At 42.5% G+C, this 21,779-nt stretch overlaps 1 protein-coding gene across 5 annotated transcripts in view; it reads right to left on the minus strand.

The window, feature by feature from the left end:
* Positions 1–21,779, minus strand: part of LOC119009705 (rho GTPase-activating protein 44-like) — a 66,657-nt gene that overhangs the window by 14,306 nt on the left and 30,572 nt on the right. For all 5 annotated transcript variants that reach the window (XM_037081207.1, XM_037081206.1, XM_037081204.1 and 2 more), the window contains exons 2-13: positions 12,978–13,017; positions 11,419–11,538; positions 11,083–11,159; positions 10,115–10,226; positions 9,017–9,093; positions 6,666–6,783; positions 6,112–6,180; positions 5,926–6,007; positions 5,302–5,429; positions 4,523–4,634; positions 2,261–2,342; positions 2,066–2,146 (exon numbers count right to left, since the gene is read on the minus strand). In XM_037081207.1, the coding sequence (XP_036937102.1) occupies positions 2,066–2,146; positions 2,261–2,342; positions 4,523–4,634; positions 5,302–5,429; positions 5,926–6,007; positions 6,112–6,180; positions 6,666–6,783; positions 9,017–9,093; positions 10,115–10,226; positions 11,083–11,159; positions 11,419–11,538; positions 12,978–13,017 (1,098 nt within the window). The remainder of the gene's footprint in view (positions 1–2,065; positions 2,147–2,260; positions 2,343–4,522; positions 4,635–5,301; positions 5,430–5,925; positions 6,008–6,111; positions 6,181–6,665; positions 6,784–9,016; positions 9,094–10,114; positions 10,227–11,082; positions 11,160–11,418; positions 11,539–12,977; positions 13,018–21,779) is intronic.

Raw genomic sequence — 21,779 nt, forward strand, 5'->3', positions numbered from 1 at the left:
CAACAAAAGATTATTATTATCTTAAAGTCTCCTCATGGGGGCTCTGGGAACGAGAAGTGGGCCAGTGTGTTTGTGTGGCTGAGCTGAATGACTCATCTCCAGCTGAACTACAGTTGAATGAACATCAGGCAGCTCATTCCAGCGAGCAGCGATCATCTGGACAGGTCTGACAGGTCTCCTCAGAGGACGAATGACTAAAAATACGCCCTATTTGTGCGATTCCATGATGACACTGACAAGTATCTCTCGCTCTTTCGCTTTCTCTCACATCCCTTTCTCTCTTCTTCTTCTTCTTCCACTTCCTCTCTGTTTCCTTCTGATCATGAGACAAGCCCTCCAGCAAATAGGCCCAACCCGTCCTAATCCAGCAGCAAACACAGCAACACCTCGGCCACGAGGCGAGCTTTTATGGCAGGTGTTGTACGGAGCGATTTTTCTTGAGTTCAGTGACACTTTTGACTCGAGGAAACAAATTAAGACAGGAAAGATTTCACTGTAGAGTGAAGAGGAAGTAAGAGGGAAGGAAGAGGAGAAAAACCCTTTCAAACCTCTAACCTGCAAAACTTGAAATTAGCTGGATCACAATTATTCAATGAGCTCTCGAAGTGATGAGTTGGAATACGTGAGAAAGAGCATTTTCGAGGGAGAGGCTAAAATCTGTAGTGTAAGAATCCGACCATTTGCCACAGCTGAGTGTTTCACAGCGGAGTGGTTGAAGCCTGATCTTCTGCGATACGACATACAGATTAAAAACTTTATCAGATGGAGCAAATAATACATGGAGTGTGCACTAAAGCTGTAATGGAGTCCGGTAATGGCCCTGTTGATGCAGGAAGGTTATTTATCCATCCACTGCCACTCTTGGATTATTTGCATGCATTTCCTCCTCCTTATCTGAGACCTACGTACACAACTACGGAAGCCCCGCAGCCTTTTGATCGATTTTTCTAATGTTTGAATTGTTTTTCTCCTTGAAAGGGAAAAAACAAAAACTGATGTGCTGCAGTGTTAAAGATGCTGAAATCCAAATACAGCAGCATGAAATACAGCAATAACAAATTGTTTAGGATGCAATCAGCAAACAAGAGACCAGACAACTTCATTCAGTCATTATCTGCCGGGTGACACCTTTTGGCAGCTGCAGGGCTGTCTGAACTAAAGTTTAAAGTTTAGGTCGAGCGAGGGGCGTCTCACCAAACTCATACGAAGCATTGCTGATCAAAGATTCTGTCACTGCACTGCCTGTTTCTCACCTCAGGTGTTTTTTGGAAGAAAGTTTAGAGTTTGTAGAGAGTGGAAGCTGTTGCAGTGAGGTCATCACCAGCAGGTTTCATTCAGACCCCCAGGAAGAACAAAAGGCTTTGAAACCAACTTTCTCAGCAGCCAAACTGCGTAGAGAAGCGATTGTAAAACGGTGGATTTTTTTTTCCCCTTGTGTCACAACCCCCGGCCAAATGACTCGTTTGACTATCGTAAGTTAAGCCATTCAGTCCAATAAAATTGTTAAAAGTCTAGAAGAAGAAATAATTTTATCTCTATTGAAGTTAGCCAGGCGCTAAACCGGAGGGTTTAAAATTGCATAGCCGGTGAATTCGAGCCATTTTGGCTTCACGCGCCACTGAGCAGCTTTCAACACTGTGTCCAGATTCTAATGGAACGTCCTCGATTTCATTTGGAAACTATCCAGACAGAGAAGATCGCAGATTTATTAAGGAGCCACAGCATCTCTGCTACAACACTGAGATTTTATACTTTTTGTCTTGTTACAGCCTTCACTGAATATTCACAGTAAATCATCCTCATAACTCTCTGAAATCTTTCCAGAAGGCAAATGTTTTCTGCTGGAGTGAACAGAGCCGGGCACTTTTGATGAGGTTACTTGGTCAGCCATGCCATTCTTTTTTTTTTTCTTTTTATCTGAAAAAAAATCCTAATTAACCCAGAATTCATGGGAAATTTGTAAAGAATGAGTCCGCTCTATAAAACAGATAAATATAGCTAAATATGAATAAACAGGATCCAGCAGAAGGACCACGAGGAGGGAAACATGGAAACAGTGACTCACTTAAAGTTGTTGTTGTTGGCCGGTGGTAGTTTCTCACAGGCGTTGAGGAGAGCCTGCAGTCGCTTGTCTTGGTCTTGAATGCTGCAGTGCAACAGATAAAGAAATACTTGAAGGAAAACAGAGGCTGAACATGTATAAACTTCAACGTAACGTCGAGAAGAGAAGCACATCTTAATCTTAAGAGAAGATACAGACTTGGAGGCCTGGATCCAGTCGTTGTACAGCTCGTACGACATTAACGGCTCAGGCAGCTCCCGCAGGTACGACTTCAGAGCACCTGGAGGGAACAAAGAGGATTTGTGCATATACATTTATATACGATACATTGCACAGACAATGCATATATAATGAAATTATGTCTGCATGAGCTCATATTGAACTCATTGGACGGCCGCAGGTTTGAATTTAATCTGTATATGACTGGCAGACGTGGATCTGATTGTAAACGTGAGCGAGTGTAATTTCCTGCACCCGACTTTTGTTCTGGAGGAATTACTTTGAATTTGAACTTTATTGGTGAAACGAAACACCGGCTCCCAGATCTTTGGTGCCCGTGATGAAGCAGAGGAAAGTTGCTCCTCCAGTGAAAATGTGTCGACATTTTACAAAAGGTCGGTGGAATCCAACTTAGTAGCACTTAAAAAAAAAAGAGAGAGAGAGAGAGAGAGAAAACATTAAACTACTTCTGAGCACTACTGGATCAGCACTAGTGGGTGGAAGTGTAATTTTCCAGTGCTGACGAGGAAGACGACGGCTGACTGAGCTTCTCTCTGACTCGTCTTCTTCTTCTCTCTCTGGTCTGCTGCGCTCATTTCCCCCGGGGATGTGTGGGATGGATGACAAACAACACAGTCAGGGTATCCCTCACTGCCAGGCAGCTTGGAGGCTGCTGTCGTTCCGTCGAACACGTCTGTGTGTCTGGATGTGTTTCCACACAGGCATTTTGTTTGTGCTAAATAAACACATTAAAACAAGCGGATGCTCATGTATTTTTCTACATTTACAAAGACAAACCTCGTTTTCATTGAGGCTGATGGAAGACGAAGCCTCTGCACCCTCCCGCCCCTCCGTCACCATCCCGCAGTGAAAGAGCCTCACAAATTAGATTTTCTGTTAAAGCAAACCCGCTTTACTATAGGGTCATTAGAGAGGGATGCAGCTTCGACGGGGACTCATCTCTTTCTCCTCGCGCTCCAGTGAACGCAGCTGATTGACTGACTCTGGTTTGATATTTAATACAGAATATATTGTTACCACTGGATGAAAACACTGCGTCTCAAGCTTTTGTGGTTTTCACGCTGAAAAATGACCTTCTACACGAAACACTGAGAAGATTTTTAGTTCGTTACTGGACAGATTTAAAAAAAAATAGAATAGAAGAACTGGCTGTAGAAAAATGTCACCCTCCGTGTTTCATTCAGTCAAAGTTCCTGTGATTATCAAAAAGGTCTGTAATCCATTTCTTTATTTTAGTGTGGATATATAAACAGCTTCATCCAATCTAAACCCTCAGATCTTTACAAACAATCACTTCTGATAAAAGCCTGTATGTGCCTCCGTAAAATGTTGGCCCATATTCTGCTGATTACGGTGGTTTGTGTTCAGAGCGTTTCACCCTTTAGGCATCTTTTTGTGCTTCCTACGTAAAAACAAATGCACCGAACAAGCCGGCAGACCACAGAGGTTGTGTTACAGCCGTTCTGAAATCAAGGAATCTTCTTGTTGTGTTGACATTGGAGGCGTGTGAAGGGCTTCTTCAGCGCCTCATTTAAAAATGCATTGTTCTCGAGCTAAAAATATTCTTCATCTGACAACAAAGGCATTATGCAGCTAGTCAGCTCCGGTGAAGACGAGCACCGTCCTCAAAAAGAGAAAAGATCAATAACAGCATCATAAAGGCTTGAAAGCTTTCTCTTTCTTTTGCAGTCCATCACCGCTCTGATTTAAAAGCACGCCGGTGACAGCAGCAGAAAGACAAGACAAAACAGATCTTTTTTATTTGCTGCAGCATCTTCAGAAGATGAAGAATCTGCCCGCCACTGATCCCACCTTATATTTGGAATTTATCGCTGGACGTTTTTGTGATTGCGTATCGATTATCTCTAATAGAAAGGAAATACAGCAGGGTGGCAAAAAGGCACGAAGAGAAGAACAAAATTGATTTCTTTGTATGCAGGCAACCAGCAGATCAGTTGGCAGCTTAATTATGATGTTCATCCCAAACAGTTTTCCCCCGTCTGTGTGGAGGCGATGATAACAGGGCAGATGTCTCAGGGACGTAAAGGAAGAGTGCCAGAAATGTACAGAAATTAGATTTTCTAACGAGCGTCGGGTGCCAGCTCGCAAATCTGCCCCTGGAAGGAAAGTCTCCCGTTCCAGATGATGGTAATCAGTTGTCATGGCAACAGATTAGATGCAGCTAGGAGACGGTGGTGGTGGTGGTGTGGACGGGCTCACCTGCGATGGCGTGTGGATCGGCTGAGTACTCCTGAACGTCCAGCACCCCGCAGTCCAGAGACGCCTTCAGCTTCTTCAGCTTGGAGGCCGACGGAGCGATTCTGAACAAACCCTGAGAGATGAAACACGAGTCAGACTTCAATCCACTTCCACACAAAGAGACAAGGAACTAAAATATTTATGTTAATGAAGGAGATAACTGATAAAAACAACAAAAAAAACTGAGAACATGGAAGAGCGTGTCGATGTAGGCTGTCCAAACCTCCTGATTGGTGGAGCTCGTTTGAGCAGTAGGCAAAATCTAACCCGGACGCTGCTGCAGCATCTGGCTTTTACTTTTATTCAAACTTTCATTTTAATGCAACATTTCAGTCTAAAGAAAACAATTCATAGTCAAAATGCTGTGAATGATGACCACGTACTGTAGCATTAAACAAGAGAGATCGACAGCAGACACAGTGGTGCCATGAGAGAAATACTGACATCAGCATTCTAACATGTTCGTAATAACAATGCTGAATTAAAGCCGCGCTGGTTCCACTGAACTGCTCACTGTCCTGATGTGAAAAAGTCAAGACATACAATCAAACAATAATGAAACAGTGAAGGATTGTGTTTGTTTGTTTGAGGAAACCAAACTGCAGTCTGGACCTCGTTAGATTCCCCCTCAGCGATTAAGGCTGATTTCATCTCAGCGGCGACTTCTGTTTTATTTGTTTGCTGCGTGTCGTGTAAAAAGCAGTGGAGACAGATGCGCTGTGTTTGTTGTGGAGTCTGACCTCCTCCTGCATGCCACATTCCAGCAGCATGGTGACACAGGCCTCGATGGGAAAGGCAATATCTCTCCCGCTGAGCGCTAAGTGCTCCTCTAATGGTTTCCCGTAGCATGGTTTCTCCACCCAGGTCTCTGTCGAACGCACAGAAAACAGCAGCACAAACATGAACAAACTTTTAGGAGGCTGTTTTGATGCACTGAATACAGAATTTTCTCTCCGGCTGCAGAAATTATATCATATTTTCTGTGTGACCTTAAAAGCCCCCAAAACACTTTTTTGATTCTATACTATATTTTTGTCAGTTCTCCTCTGGCTGATTTGAAAGAGACGGGGCAACGTTAGATATGGAGAAGCATTAACATAAGAATAAAAACATGACAGCTGAAGAGATAAAATGTGTGCGACTGATCTGTGCTTATGGAAGAACTAAACAAGGTCAACAAGCACATCTTTCACTTGCATTGACCGTATTTCCACTAATGCTGAGGACACGGAGTCTGTTCACGCGCCAGCTGACGCGAACATGATGTGACGTGAACCGAGGCAGACCTTCAGCTCTGGGTTAGAGAGAAGGGAGAAGAGTGACAGACACGACTGCAGTGGTGAGTGCGTTGGCCTCGGACTCACCCTGATGAGCTTTGATCTGGGGCAGAACACTTTGAAGCAGCTCTAATGACTTCCTGTGGTACTCTGCCTGGACTTCTATCAGCTAGACGAGACAGAGAGAGACACCAGAGACAGGCTGTGATGGACAAACAGAATATTTTCGTTTTCGCCCGTCACGCTGCGAGTCTGGAGAGATGTCGTACTTACGGTCTGGAAGTAGCTTGCATAGTCAATTTCTTTGGCCACAAAACTGTACATGTCTGCTGACAGCTGATCCTGGAGGGAGAAAAAAAAACAACAACACATGAGTGATGAAGAAGACAAGAGGGCTTAGATACAAACTGTGAATATGTGTTTAACAGACCTTTTGAAAGCAAAGTAATTAATTACACTAACGATGGCTGCAAGCGCTTCGACTATGCAATACTGGTTCACTGAGACACTTGTTATTAGTTACACCTGTTAGTTTCCTGCTAAGCCGGGTCAAAATGTCTGTCACGTAACAGGTTAAAAACAGTTTTGAATTGTGACACAACAAATAATCCATTATGACTGCACAATCCTCTTATTGTGTCATTTTAAGAGCAGAAAACATTTAACTTCATTCATGGACACTGATTATCTTAATAATCATAATCATTATTATTTTTTGCAGAATAGCCAAATAAAAAATGCTATGAAAAAAGTTATGAAAGTTGAAGTAATTAACAGTGTTGTGGAAATAAACAGTCAGTTTCTGATGACTGAAGGTGACGACTGACTCGACAGATCTCCATGCGGTTGGCTGCCTCCTCCATCTCTTCCCTGAGGTGGTCGGCCTTGGCTCCAGTTGGCTGCAGGTTGCTCGACAGTCCTGAAGACTTGTTGGACTGATAATACCTGCGGACAAAACATGGCTCTTTTTAAAATACATTTCATCAATTCTACGATTGATTTGAGAATTCTGTCAGGGTAAATGTTGAACACAAGACTTTTGTTTTTTGAGAGTGATAATCATCGACTCACTAAACGCTGACAGCTGCTCTGAGAAAATGACTCATGGCGAACAAGGAAAACAGCTTTTCTGCATCGTCTTTAAACCCTCATTCATTCAACTTAAGCTATTTTCTCCTCTAATTCTCTCTGTCAAAGTCTCCTGTTCCCTTTCTGTCTGGGAGACTTTCTGTCTCTGGGTGGAGATAATACGTCCCGCTGCCAGAGGAGCTCAGCGCAGAGCAGCATGATGGGAAAAAATTGTCTCAGATTTGGGTCACAAGGAAAAAAATAAAATAAAATCCTGAGTGACTGAGTGGACTGCAGTGAAGAAAATCACATTCCTCCTTGTCACCGCTCATAATGGCGGCGGGACGACGGTGAATCGGCACAAAGAAAGTGTGGTGATTGTACGTTTCAGCGATCAGAGGACTCGCTCTGATTGGACGCGAGGAAAACCTGCACTGACATGACGAGTCCACAAATTCAAGGTCACTGAGAGGTTTTCACAAAGCTCGAAGTTTCAAAAATAACAACCTGTTCTTCTCTGAGAGACGGCGAGTTGACAGAAACACAGGTTGGAATATCAAATCACAAAAAGTCAAGGATGGAGAAAGTTTTGTAGCTTTTCAGACAGAAAAGATCAAAAAAACATCTTTCATCTGACAGCGTCAGAAGATGCCCTGCGGAGCTTTTCTTGTAAACAGACAAAAGTTCTGTTTACATTCGCTGTTACTCATCAGAGCGTACTGTGTGAATCCTGGAGCTCAAACAAATGTAAAGGCACGCAAGAAACCAGGTTTGTTTGCTCGCAGTCTCTTTTTCTTCTATTTGCTGATACATTATGCTGCATTTCTAAGAATGCTAGTTCTGCCCACAGATCAACAGAACAGTTCACAACAACAGAAAAAGAAAAGAAAAAAAGAAGCTCCATAGTGCTACTGAGGGGGCAAAAACTCCACATGGAAACTTTAATTATCATCCTTGATTAGTTCCACAACCAAATTGCCTTAAAAATAATGACCATGACATAATTTAAGGGTGCCATCAAGTAAATCAGGCCTCAGTCAGGCACCGGTTGGCTATTTAAGTTGGCATTCTTGTCCCTGCTACTTAAAACAACAACAACCTCCCAGATCTTCACGATCTTTGGCAAGTTGTGCCGAAGATCTGGCAGCTCCGCTTTGTTCCTTTGTCTGGGATTCACATATCTGAATGCTAGGGACATCAAACGTTCCCTCCAAAAACACTATTTTGCATCAGCGACTTTGCTGCAAATATATGTGGCTCTTCGAGACTCCCAATACCTAAATATCTTTGCTTCTGCATCAAATGCGAGACAACCTGAACTCTGCTGGCCCTCTTTTAACCCTCCGTCAGCAGGACTCAGGACCCTGAGATTCATGATTGCCAACTTGCATCCAGTTGCCAGATCTCTAAAACAACAAGCATCACACTCGACCTTAAATCAGCCTTTGCGTGCATGCAGACACATGTGATTAACACTGAGACACATTTCATTTCTGTGTGTCAGGTACCTATTTTATCAATCTCTTTCATGCTGCTCGGAAAGTATTGGGAAATGTCTTTTTAGCAGCGAGAGTTCATCCTGTCTACGATGTGGCTGAGCATGAATCAGTCAGCGGTCTGTGGTGTTGGACCCCGGGAGGCTGTGAAGATTGAGTTTAACAGCATGACGTGCTCCAGGCTCAGTGTGAAAACTGATACTAAAGAACACTGCTGTGTTTTTCCAATGAAACCTTTCAGATGATAAATTCCCCGTTGGACTCTATCGGATACACACATTAGACTCGTGTGTCGTGACCTTGGATAAATTAAGTGTTTCTCTGGGTGTGAACATTGTTGGAAACACTTTTAAATCTCAAATTTGATTCAGACTTGTTGACCACAGTAAATATATCTTAAGCTTTGTCCTTTAAAATAATCTAATTATCTGAAACTGGCACTGTGAGCGAGTTTTTCACACTGTGACTGTGAGGACAGTTGTTAAAACTGTGTGCAATCAAATCCCAGTGACATTCAGTGGGAAGCGTCAGGACCAGTCGCCTCACAGGAGGATGGAGTTTCTCACATCGCGGCCAACTTTCCTTTTCACACCGACGCATAGCGACAGACTCACCGTGTGCGCGCAGAGTCCATGTCCAGGACCAGTTTCGCTAAATGTTTCCTTTGTTTCTGGATATTTGGGATTTCCACCTGAGGGGACACAGAGTTTTCACTTCAGCGTTGTTGTTTGTTGGTGTGAAGCAGGATGAGAAACAGCCTCAGTATTGTCAGAGGGTGAGCACCTGCTGTAGTCAGACTCAGCTCTGTGCGTCTGTTCTTTGGTCTCATGAAGATCAATTTACTGGCTGATTTACAGGCATCAGAGTGAGTCTCCTGTACAGTTTATCCTATATCAGACACTGGGTTCAATTTTTGCTGCCTCTTGGCCAGGACTCCCTTGAAAAAAAGGTTTTTAGTCTGAATGGGACTTTCCTGGTTAAATAAAGGCTAAATAAAGAAATATGGGTGTAACTCTGTGTGCAGGCTTTTCACCATAAATGCATTATTAGTCACATATGTAAGAGAAACACATGAAGTTCTAATATATTAAAAAATCAATCCATCGTTTAAAATTTTAACTCTCATTTTTAACATTTCTGACAATATTTTCATCTTGTGATTATGAGATTTTTATCTTTAAAATGAGTGTAATTCTCCTCTCTAAATAAAATACTGTACTTATTTAATAAGGTACTTACTATAATGTATCATTGAATAGATTGAATGATATTTTGTCTCTTTATAATTGCCATATTTCATGTTTACTATTTACATTTGTTTTTTAGAAATCTGATATATAATAATAAATGCATTAAGAGCAAACATTTTTAAATAAATCTAGATATTTCAAACTATTTGGACTTATATTCTTGAAACAAAATGACAATATATTGGCACGTATTGTCAAACATATGGAGACTCCTTCTACATATCAAAATGTATTTTAAATAAATTATATTTTTTGCTTCATGTCAATATATCCTGGTTCTGTAAGGTTTAGGTACAGATCAGCTAGTTCTCTCTTATTGTCTCCTGTATTGATCAGTCCCTGGTCCAACTTCTTTATTGATTAAATGTAATATGTTGTCTTTGGTTGCATTTTGTTTTTTTACTATTCACGTCACTGGAATGCATTTGATCCTCAGTCCTCCCCACAGTGTGGTTTTCGTACCTCTGCGAGGTCGTACAGCGGCTCGATGACGTCTCTCTCGATGGTGAGCTCGAACAGGATGAGCTCCTGAGCGAGTCGGTCCTGCGTGTCGCCGCAGAGCTTCAGCATCTTCCTGCAACAGACAACAGGACCAGGAAACATCCAGACACAGAGTGTGAGTCACAAAGTGAGATGTGGGTCTCTGAGGTCGACACTGCCACAGTCCTCCTGGATCACACAACGTCTTCTACACGCCTCCATCTGAACCGCTGATCATTAACACTCTAATAAACAACAGCGATGCCTAAACATTTACTGTGTGAATTCATTCAGCAAGGTGATGTAATATAGTGCAAGTCATTACAGATGTGGGCGTCACCCAGCCATGAGTGGAGCTTGACATTTACATGCGCATATAAAATATTGAACTGAATGAATTATTCTCTTTCAGCTCTCTGAATAAAAAACAAAAGGGGTTTTTAGTGTTTGCAAAAGAGTTACAAGCGAAAAACTTTAATCCACAAATATTTTGAACATCATTGCAACATCAATATGAAAATCTCCACACATTCTTCTTCAACTCTAAAAACTACATTTCCCATGATGCAACAACACTGAGCGACAGCACTAAACACTATTTTACTTTATTCATGTATACAGCAGTGCTCCCTGGGACCTGTAAACACCCTTTAATGTGGACATTGGTGGAGTTACCCCTTTACGTTTTCAGTCAGTTGAGCACTCAGAATGATGCTCTGTGGTTAAATAAAGGTTTGATTTAACAAAAAAAATACAAGCAATTCACATGTTGGAGTAGAGGAGGAGTTTCATCCTCATCTGACTGCATTTCTGGGCATGAATGAGAGAATTAGTTCCGGGTCGCTGGGCGATAAAAACATTCCTTTCCATGTCATAATTAAAGATTATGTAAATTACTGTGTGTGTGTGTGTGTGTGTGTGTGTGTGTGTGTGTGTGTGTGTTAACTCACCCTAGTAGAGACTCGTCCCCGAGCACAGCCGCCCCCTCCACCATACATTGTGCTAGTGTTGTGAGAGGAAGCTTCTTCTGCACCGAGAGAAACACACAAACAAGCGATGAGTCAGCCGTCACAGTTTTGCTCAACACATCGACACTGAGAAAAATCTGCGATTAACACACAGACTGTAACACAAACACAATCCAAACAAAAAGGACCTGAAGGAAAAATTCATCCTCGTATCACTCAAACTGTCACGGAGATACTTTATTATCACATATCATATAATGAATCTACTCGTAAGACTGGAAATATAGATAAATCAGCATCTTCGGGGCTTCTTCTCACCGAGGGTGACCTGACAGACTTCTTGTCCACGTCCACGCCCTGCTGGCCCTGCAGACAGGCGGTCAGCTTCTTGTGTGTGCTGTGGGAAACCTGCTTGACCAGCTCCAGGCGTTTCTCCACCTGTCAGAGAGGAAAGATACAGCTCTCAGTGAGAGGTGGGTGACAGACGTAACATATGCTCTGCAACAGCACATTCCACTTGTGTGTCATGAACACATTATGTTGGTTTCGGGACGTCCCCCATCCGCCGCTACGGACGTGAACATGCAGGCGCTTAAAGCCTCGAGCTAGAAGAGAGTCTGATTAATAAATACAGGCTCTGAAGTCGACTGACTGAGCTCTTTGTCTCTTAAAGTACTTGTATCATAACGAGGTTCTTCTTGGTGGGTGACATTTATAAAAGCAATTTCCAGTTTACATTTCTGCAAACCAACGATTTGTTCACATTGTTTTCACAACATACGTACCATATTGACATTTCTACAATATGTGTCATATGATGTTGACATTGCATGCATGTGAGCCGACGGACTTGTTGGGAAATGGAAGGAATGGTAAAGGCATGATCGTTGGACGAGACGGTGTTTTCAACATTTGTAAGCATGAATCCACTTCTTTTTTTTTGTTTGATGACAAGTGACAAACTCGATATTTTCAACAAGGTGTCCGAACATCTCAAAACTGTGTTAGAAGCAACATAATAGGATATTCTTGAAGAGACATCAAGCCGTATTTGTGAAAACAAAGCCAGATGCCAAGATATTTTCCAGCTGTGACTGAGGTGAAGGAAACGAGAAATTACTAATGAGATGTTGGGACAGTCTCCAGTGGAGTCAGAGGCAACGAAACAAGAAATATTTAACAAGATGGCGAGACATTTTCCAGCCTTGTATGCAAAATCAAAACTGGATATTTGTACCGAGACATTAAGACATTTTCCAGCCATGTTTGACATTACAGGGTATTTTTGACTAAACATGGGGATATTTTCCTTCTGTGTTTGAGAAACCAAACTGCATGTTTTTAACGAGACTTCAGGATGTTTTCCAGCCGAGCTTGAGGTGACAAAATGAGGTATTTTAAGCCAAAACATGATCTTTTTCTAACCCTATCCAAGTTGTTTTTATACCTAAATCTAACCAGACAGCATCAAAACACAAACTTGAACATTTAAAGTTGCCACATCAAGAACGTTTCAGCATATCTTCGGTTTGCAGAAATGCATATTGCCAAAATTAATTCTGGTGATTGGCTTGAACCTGTCGTATTTAAATGCGTCTCATTTCATTATGATACCGACTCAGTGGAACTGATGTGGCTGCTGCTGAGGGCGCCATTAATCAGATCAATTAGAGCGCTGCAGCCCGAGTCAATCAGCGGGGACGTTCAGCCTTTTGTCTCATGGAGAGCTTCAATTCCACCTCAAAGGCATCTGAAAAAGTCATCTTATGCACACAGATTACTTTGCATCAGTAATAATTCTACCTATGAGAGGCAGCAAACAGCAAACACACACACGCACACACACACACGCACACACACACACACTTCATTCTTACCTGTAGTAGGTCTTCACTTAATACTTCTGTTTTTTCAGCTCTGGAAGAGAAGAGGAGAGAAAAAAGGAGACTGTTAGGCTGGAGGGGAAATTTACTAAATTGCATAACTTGTTACCGTGGGAACTGGGCAACACACACACACACACACACACACACACACGCACACACACACACTACTCTATCAATTTAATTACATCATTTGCTGAATTTCTGTGCACCTAATAAATAATTGCAGCCTGGAGCGAATCACATCACTGGAATGTTTATAACTCAGCCGTTTTCGAAGGGCTCAAGCTGTAAAACTGCAGAGACTCCGGTCAGAAATCTGACAGAAAACTGAGCCTGAGAGTGACTCAGGATGTTTGTTGGATGAAAAGATCAACAGGACAAGGACTCGATATATGTCGATGTATATTTTGTGTTATCTTCATATCTGGCTCTGCCTTTTTCTCTGTTAAAGAGGCATTTGTGGTGGTTTTCCTGTTGTTTGTGAAGCTCTCTGACACAAATTTGGAATTGGCTTGACTTGAATTTACAACAGCAAAGAAGAAAAGTGATTTAAAGAGTTAAATTCCTCAATAGTCAACATTATACAGACCAAGATTTAACCAGTTATGGTTAAATCCACAAGATGAAATAGAAGCTCAATGTCCTCTACAGTCCAAATGTCACTTTTTCAAATAATGAGAACGCTTGTTGATTAATTTACAGACAATCTAATAAAACAATTATAATGATAAACGATGCTCCATGTAGCAGCTCTGTGAGGCTTCACAGTATCAGTGTGCTAACATGCTAACATGCTAACAACAACGAAGGTGTAACGTGCAATACAGCAAAAGACAGAAATCTGCTCAGTAACACAGAGTTCCACCTGGTCGTTGTGCTTTTAATCAAATGTTACTCAATCAGGAGGAAAATGTGCATTTTTCAGGGACTATTTTCAGCGGCGGATGAATCCACATTTGGTGCTCTTGTGAGTGTTTGTGGCAGCAGGACGGTGTGTGTGTGTGTGTGTGTGTGTGTGTGTGTGGGTTTGATGTCGCCCAGAGCAACATTGCGGCTCTTTAATGTGTTTTCATGTGTCCATCGTTTGTTTTGGTCTTCTCGTGGGATTTTCTGACAATAATAAAATATGAAAAATGATCAATATCCAGCATTAAAAGAAACATTTTTCTTACAACGGTTTTCATGGATTATCAGCCCCTTCTGGCCAGTTTTTTGGAAGCTCACAACACAGATATCGACTATGAGTCATATCAAGAGCTTGGAGGCCAGAACACAGAGAGCTGATCGATTGACAGCTTGACCTAAATCAATGTGGACGTCAGAACGCGTGAGGCTACGAGGAACTAAAGGTTAATGATGAAGTGCAGGATTTACTCTGGAGAAAACTGTTGCCTGGAGCGTCGTGGCCTTTAGAGAACATACTGTGAAACTTTGATCTGACGTGGAGCAGAACATCGAGCTGAACAACTCCAAAGAACGAGTTCTTTTGGCTCTCTTTCAGCCACTGTTTAATTTACGATCACTCATCTTTTGTATGTGTTTCTCTTTTCTTTCTGTGAACACTTGGAGAAAAAATGAAGTTGAAAGCCATTGTCAGGATCAGGCACCCTTATCTAAGGTTTAAAGTGATGCAGACAGAGCGTCCAGATTAAATGAAAGTTTTAAAGGAGCTATTATTGGAGAATCTCTTACAGTTCAGAACCTCCTCGATCCAATCTTCAAATTCAGAGGACAAGAAATGCTTCCATTTCATAATAATAAGGCCTCCAGCAGCCAGCAGAGTGGTGAAGGCTGAGGCCGACAGATCGTCACAGAGAACTTCACAAAATCAGCGTACTGGGACTCAAAGTAATTGTTAAATCATAAGTTGACAAATATTCCAGTCTACTAATCAGATAACTGGGAAAAACTCCAGAGCCGTCGGTGAGTCTCTGCACCTGCTAGTATCCATGTGAGAATATTGTTTTGGTTTTTTTGCTAATTTGGCAGGATGAGAGCACAGTGTCCAGTCTATGTTCCCATTTATCATAGATCAGAGCGGCTGAGTTCAGTGAGTTATAATTGATGGAAATCATGCGTCTTTGCTGCAGATCGAGCTCGAGGAGCTCATCCTGACAACCGAAGAGTCAAGACAAGGAACCAATTAGGAAAACGGGGGAAATTGCTTAAATGTCTGATCTGGAAAAATATGAAATACATGTGAGCTTTATGTTGGCTGAACTGCAAAGGATTAAAAATATCCCAGTATGGTATAATGTGTTGTCTTTTCATCTTCTTGTGATATTTCAGCTGTGTTTGCACACAGAGACAAACCGTCTTATACAGCGCAGTAAAATTACGTCACATGTCCTGCAGCTTTACACATTTGTAAATCAGAACAAACAGTGTTTTCTAATGAGCATTGATTCCAGTCAGAGTCAATCTTAGCTGACCTTTAGAAGCTCTTAATACCGTTATAAATCATCAGATCAGTGATGCAACATTCCCTCCGCTGGTGTTCCTGATTCAACGTCAAGCGTGAAGAAGTACTGCGTGTTTCCAGACGTTATTAAGATTCTCTGGTTGTGTTGCACCTCTGAATCTTCCAGACATGAACATCTCACTGTGCGATTCTTTGTTCTGAAGGAGTGAGATAAAAACCCTTCATCTGACGTTTCTATCTCGCTGAAACATCTTCGCCTCTTACGGTCTCCTGGAAAACATCACGGCTGAATGTCACGCCGTCTACATTCATCTGCCGAGTCATGTCGAGTCGATTCTCGCTGTGTTGTAATCACGACTGCGGAGCAGCTGAGCGGTCACATGGTACCAAAAGAAAAAAAAAAACTATCTTATTGAAATCTCTGCAAATGTATTAAGAAACCAAAGTGGAGTGGATTAACTGTGCTCCCAGATTTATGAACTCAGCTCCACATGAGGGCCACAATCTGTCTTCAGTGACACCAGCAGAGAAAGAGGCAAACTGCAGCGTACGTCTTGATAATAAATAATACAGATAATTACATTAAATGATAAATTCCTGGACCCTCCTCGTAGTTTACATCTGACAGGCCGTGAAGTTGATCCATTCGAAAACATTTATTCATCAGTATGTCTGCAGGCCTCAGTACACGTCTGGATCGAATTCATCGTCGTCATTTAATCTGTTAACTGTTTAATATTCAATAAAATGTTGTACATTTGTTTAAAAAAAAAATGCATATAATAATTCCAATGGGAGCTTTTTGTCGTAATCAAAGCACATCAAAATAAAATACAGCTGATAATTTACTGTCAATTGATTGATGGACCAATCCTTGCAGCTGTAATCCTGGTTTTACTAAGTTACTGTCCCTCTTTATCTTTCCTCTAAACCCAGCAGATGAATAAAAAAAAAAAAAAAAGCTTCCTCTTAGTTAAGAACCACAACAGCCACCAAAAGTTAAGCGGAGCGAACAATTACCAGCGCAGACATTCAGAGGAGGACATGTGAGGAGCGTAAACTCGGCTCAGCAGAGAGAGAAAACCAGAACGACATAAACACTCGGAACATGAAGCTGCAGCCGAGGCTCCACACATATCGATTAAACATCAGGCTGCAGTCTGGCCTCACTTTCACTAAAAGCATCGCAGCATTAAGCTCCTCTTTAAAGCAATGCTCTCCTCAGAGTTAAAATCCATGATTGAACTCAGGTTTACAGATGTGAAGCCTGGAGATACAGTGATTTATAACCCGCTCACGCCCTGCAGCCGCTCACAGCAACAGGCAGAACATGATTACATGGGCACAGAAATCTGTTGTTTTTGGATTCACTTCTGTCGACCATGACGTTCACTCCCTCTCTCCTGTCAATGATCTCAACAATAGCAGAATTGATAATCATATAAGCAGCGAGAGGTCAACCTGAGGTGAATTTAAGCAGCTCGGAGGTAGAAAACTTCTTGTTTAACAGGTAGAAGGTGTAAAATTAGTCATCAGGGTCTAAACTGGGCGTACAGTGAACTACAGTGGAAGCTTGCTGAGGCAATGTGGGCGTGATTTTGAGCTATATAAGTAAAAAATCCCAAATTCTTGTGCTTGTTTATGCTTATATCTGATCTATACAAGACTGGAATTAATTAATAGCCTTTAATAAAGTTATTAGACGCAACTCATGAACTATTTGTAAAGACTACCTTATTAGAAGAAAGCAAACAAGAAAATTCATTTAAAGAAGTGAAGGTACAATGAATCAAAAACCCACTTTAGCAGCAGCATACGCTCCAAGCAATAATCCAAAACAGCCAACAAACGCAAAACCACTACAGTCCGCCTTACCTCACCTCCTGAACAACACAGAACAACACACCCCCCTCTTGGCTACGTCCAAACACAAACAGACTTTACTATAATTCAGTCTGAATTAGAAACAAGGTTGCCGGCACCCTGCTGAGGCCGCGAGGACTTACAGAGCCGAGCTGTTCCTGCGCGAGGCTCTCGTCCTGCTGATCTGCAGCTTTCTCTTCCACATCCCCCCCGCTGACAGGAGGGAAACCACCTGTTCACAGGCAGGAGACCGGTGAGAGTCAGAGGGGAGAAAGTGGAATGACAGAGGGAGGAGGAGGAGGAGAGAAGTGGAGAAAAGGGTGGAGGGTGGCCGGAAGAATGAGACCTGACTATCTGGTCCTTTAACTCTTTGTTTCAACACTCACCAGTCCTTCTCTGAGCCCTCTCCTCTGACTTATTACCCCGCTTGTCAACAGGCTGGAGTGAAAACACACACTGCACACACACACACACACACACACACACACACACACACACACACACACACACACACACACAGATATAAAAAATCAGCTAAAATTATCAGGCTGATGAGGAGTAGCTTGAAAACATCAGGACAAAAGATCACGATTGCTTAAATGTGCTTGACTTCATCCTCTGGGGAGCATGAATGTTCGAACAAAATGTCATGCTAATTCATCCATTTGCTCTTTTGACAATTCAGTCCGAACACGGTGGTGGAAGATCATCGTGTACCAACATTGCTCCCCTACACAGAAACCAGAAACAGCCTTTAAAGATCCATCTGTAGCCACTTAGGTGCGTTCAATTGACGGAAAGAAATCTAATCACGTCTAGATCTTCAGGTGACTGTGTTCACTGTGTGGCTTTGTCTCCAGAACAATGACACTGTTGCTGTTAGCACTGTTAGCACAGTCACAGCGGCTCCGTCTCTGCATATTGACCTAACCTAATTTATTTCTGGCACACTGTGTACAAATCCAGGATTTTTTTTCCTTTTTTTTCTTTTGAAGTAAATCACTGCCGGTCGCTCTCCGTCTCTCTCTGGATTAATTTCCTCTCTGACAACATGGAAATGTGAGCACGATTAGCTGGCTCGGTGGACGACGGGATGATGATCCTGATGCTAACACTCACAAACGCACAAACACACACACACACGCACACTAATGAGCAGGTTAGCAATTAGCCGACACTCCTGGAAAGAGCTGTGTGGCACTTTCACACACTCAGAGAGGCTCACAATGTGAAGGACTGGTTCTCTAATTTTCTCTCTTCTTTGACAGGTGTCTGGCTTGAATACAGGTAGACACACACACATACACACACACACACACACACACACACACACACACACACAAACACCTCATCTATTGTCTGGCATGGTATGATAAACACAATACAGGTTTAAAAAATGGCTGTCAGCTTGTTTTTTTTTCCGGCAAGAAAATTCACCGCCGACTTCTTCTTGACCTCACAGTCCCGTCTGTATTATATCTGCAAATGTACCTGCATAATAGAGCATTATAGTATCTACAAGGACAGCAGATTATTCAAAATGTCTCGAGTTAGAACTGCCATGTCCTCAATTACCAGCAGGAGGCAAGATTCGATAATACTTTAGCCACACGTCTCCCTGAGGGAAATGAATGTAATATTAACTGTGTTTGAGAGCTGTAGCTGCAGCATAATGTCGCTGCAGTGCTGCTGGACGCACCAATGTCAAAAAAATCAGCTGTATACGGGATGATGTGTTAAAGGTAGAGAGCACTATCATGTCTTACAGAGATCCAGATGTTGCCATTTAAAATGGCACATTGGAGAAAATGGAGGATGGATCAGGGTGAAGAGGACAAAACTGCAAAATAGATGATGTGAAACAGACATTTTCTCTCTGCTCTGCCTGTAAAACGTGTCCTTTTTGAGGGGAACATGCACGCTGCTAACATTTCACCATCTCTGCACGTGTGAGGAGAGGAGAAGGTCAGCTGTTAATGTTGTGCTGACGTTTCCACTCGGGGGATTTGGTCCTCGTAACGCAGCGTGACGGAGGGGGTCACAGCTGAGGAAGGGAGAGGCTGAGAACACATGGTTCATGTTTTGGAGGAAGATCGAAAAATCAAAGCAGACGTTTCGCGAGAAACTACACACGGGGTGGATGAAATAACAGCGACTAAATGCTGTGTATCACCTCAAAAAAAGGGGGGGGAAAGGAGAGAGACAGCCAATTAATTTGAGATCCTTCATCTCCTGACTCACTCCGACGCACTCCTGTCTGCTCTCTCTGCAGCTTTTTGTTAATTCTTTCACACATCAAGGGCGTCACAGCCTCCTGAATCACAGCCTCAGCGGCAGCACAGTCAGGACTTTACTGCAGCATCAGCTTCTGTCGTCACACCCGGGATTCCCACTTGCACAGAGAAAAGAGTGGGAGGAGGCGAGGAGAGGAGAGGCGAGGCGAGGCGGGGGAGGCAGCGGGGAGTGGGTGGATGTGATGAAGAATACAGAAGCAGTGGGAGAGGAGGTGATAGAAGTGCAGAAGATGATAGAAGTGTTAGAGGGGTTTTACAAAGATGAGTCTTCCGAGAGGAAGCCGGAGCGACGGAGGGTGAGAGAACAGATTGTTCTTTCGTATGATGACGCAGCTCTCTTTGTTTTCCCTCTTTCTCAGGTCCACAACTTATGCCAGAGGAGCAGACACCTCAGAGTTTTCATTTCCATGTTTCCTCTAAGCTTTAAAAAGCAAAGAAAAAAAAAAGAGGCTGCTTCAAAGGCGACTTCCTCAACTCAAAGACTGATGCAGCAAGACTGCAGGACCGGGAGTGATCCCGGAGGATTTCACACAGTCGTATCTGGTGAATATTCTTTTGCTCACTGCAAGGAGATGAACAGCTGTGCACTGGCTAAATGAAGACATACGTACGAACACATTGGCAACTTTAGGTACTGATGCAAAAAAATAAAGCCCCCGGTGTTGCTGTCAGAAAGGTGATTATTCTACTAAACCTTCACCCTTGAGGTCGTAGTAGGTGGTGCTGTTACTAGTATTTTGTCCACCCCATGCATGTTAATCAGAAACTTTAGGTCCAACACACACTGAGCCAACGTTAAACAACCATCAGCCATGAAAGCCACCAGAGAGCTCGACCAGAGAGCTGCATTTGAACACACCACAAAGACTACAGATGATGGCGAACGAGCATGTAGGCAACTATGTAGGAAGAAATACATCTCCATTCCACCAGGCGGCACTAGTTTGTAGTGGCCAAACTGTGTAATTACAAATACCTTTTCCCATGAGCTATAATTGCAAAAGAAGCGTCTGCAAAAACGTGAATAAACTGTTTTGAGCGTCACAACCCATCGCAAAATGACAGCGTCACTTTTTCCTCAGTAGAAAAAAAAAACCCGGCTGTATAGCTTGTCAGAAACCAGCTGACTACGACCCAAATCTACGATCATTATTAGATGGCAACCTCTAGTGGCTGTAGTAATAACCAAAAGAAGTCAGGTCACATAGTATAAGATCAACAAAGTCTGTGCCAGGAGGAAGTCAGTGTGGATGAACTGTTTAAACAGACACGAAACTTTCACAAGACAATGAATTTCCTGGTACAGTATTGTGTGTCGTTTTTGGAGTGATCGACGATCGACCTATTCAGGCGTTGAAGAGAAGTCGTAGTGGGTGGTGGCGTTTCCAATATTTTGTCCACCCCATTTACATATAAACCAGAAGCCTTAGACCTGTGAAGTGAAACAAAACACTGCGGCAGCAGACGGCTTTGAACGCTCCTACACAGCAAACACTCTATATTACACTCTATATTTGAACAAAATTAACTATTCACTGTAGACGCGTTCTTCTCAGAGTGAGAGGTAGAAAGTACGAGTCAGCACTCATGAATCATTTGTGGCCAGAAAACATTAACAAAAGGAGTAAAAGGCTCGGGTATGAAGAGGAAAGAATGGCTGAGTAGCTGTGTCTGAAGAGGAAAAACACTGGTCTAAAGACAAAGAGTTTAGAGTTATTAAAGTCATCTGCAGCGTGTGAATGGGCTGACCTGTGAAAATGTGTCTGTCAGTGTCACCTGAAAGGTCAGAGGTCAAACACAGTCCACCTCTATCGTGCAAAAGCATTTTAACAGTGATGATACACTGTTTTCTTTACTTTATTGCACCTTTTCGCAGCTTTAATTACAAGAAATCTCTCGGCATCATGTTAAAATCAGTCCCCTCAGGTGTTACTGAAGCTCAGGAAACATCGCGAGATAAATGGATGATATTGCATCGCACTTAAACGGCATGAAAAGCAGTAGGAGTCATTCAGAAAAATAAAAAACAGAAATGGCATCATAAACAAGAACCTGAACAAGATTTCACACATATTTCCAGTTGATTTCTCCATTAAATGTTTCCATAACAGTTTTTTTTGTTTTACAGCTTCCGTGAAGGTGCTATTGTCCTGTCACCTTTAAGCATCTTAACACTTGATGTGTTATCATTGCTGCATGAAACTCCCAACAAAC

Source organism: Acanthopagrus latus, chromosome 20 (genome assembly GCF_904848185.1).
Source record: "Acanthopagrus latus isolate v.2019 chromosome 20, fAcaLat1.1, whole genome shotgun sequence".
Classification (NCBI taxonomy): domain Eukaryota; kingdom Metazoa; phylum Chordata; class Actinopteri; order Spariformes; family Sparidae; genus Acanthopagrus; species Acanthopagrus latus.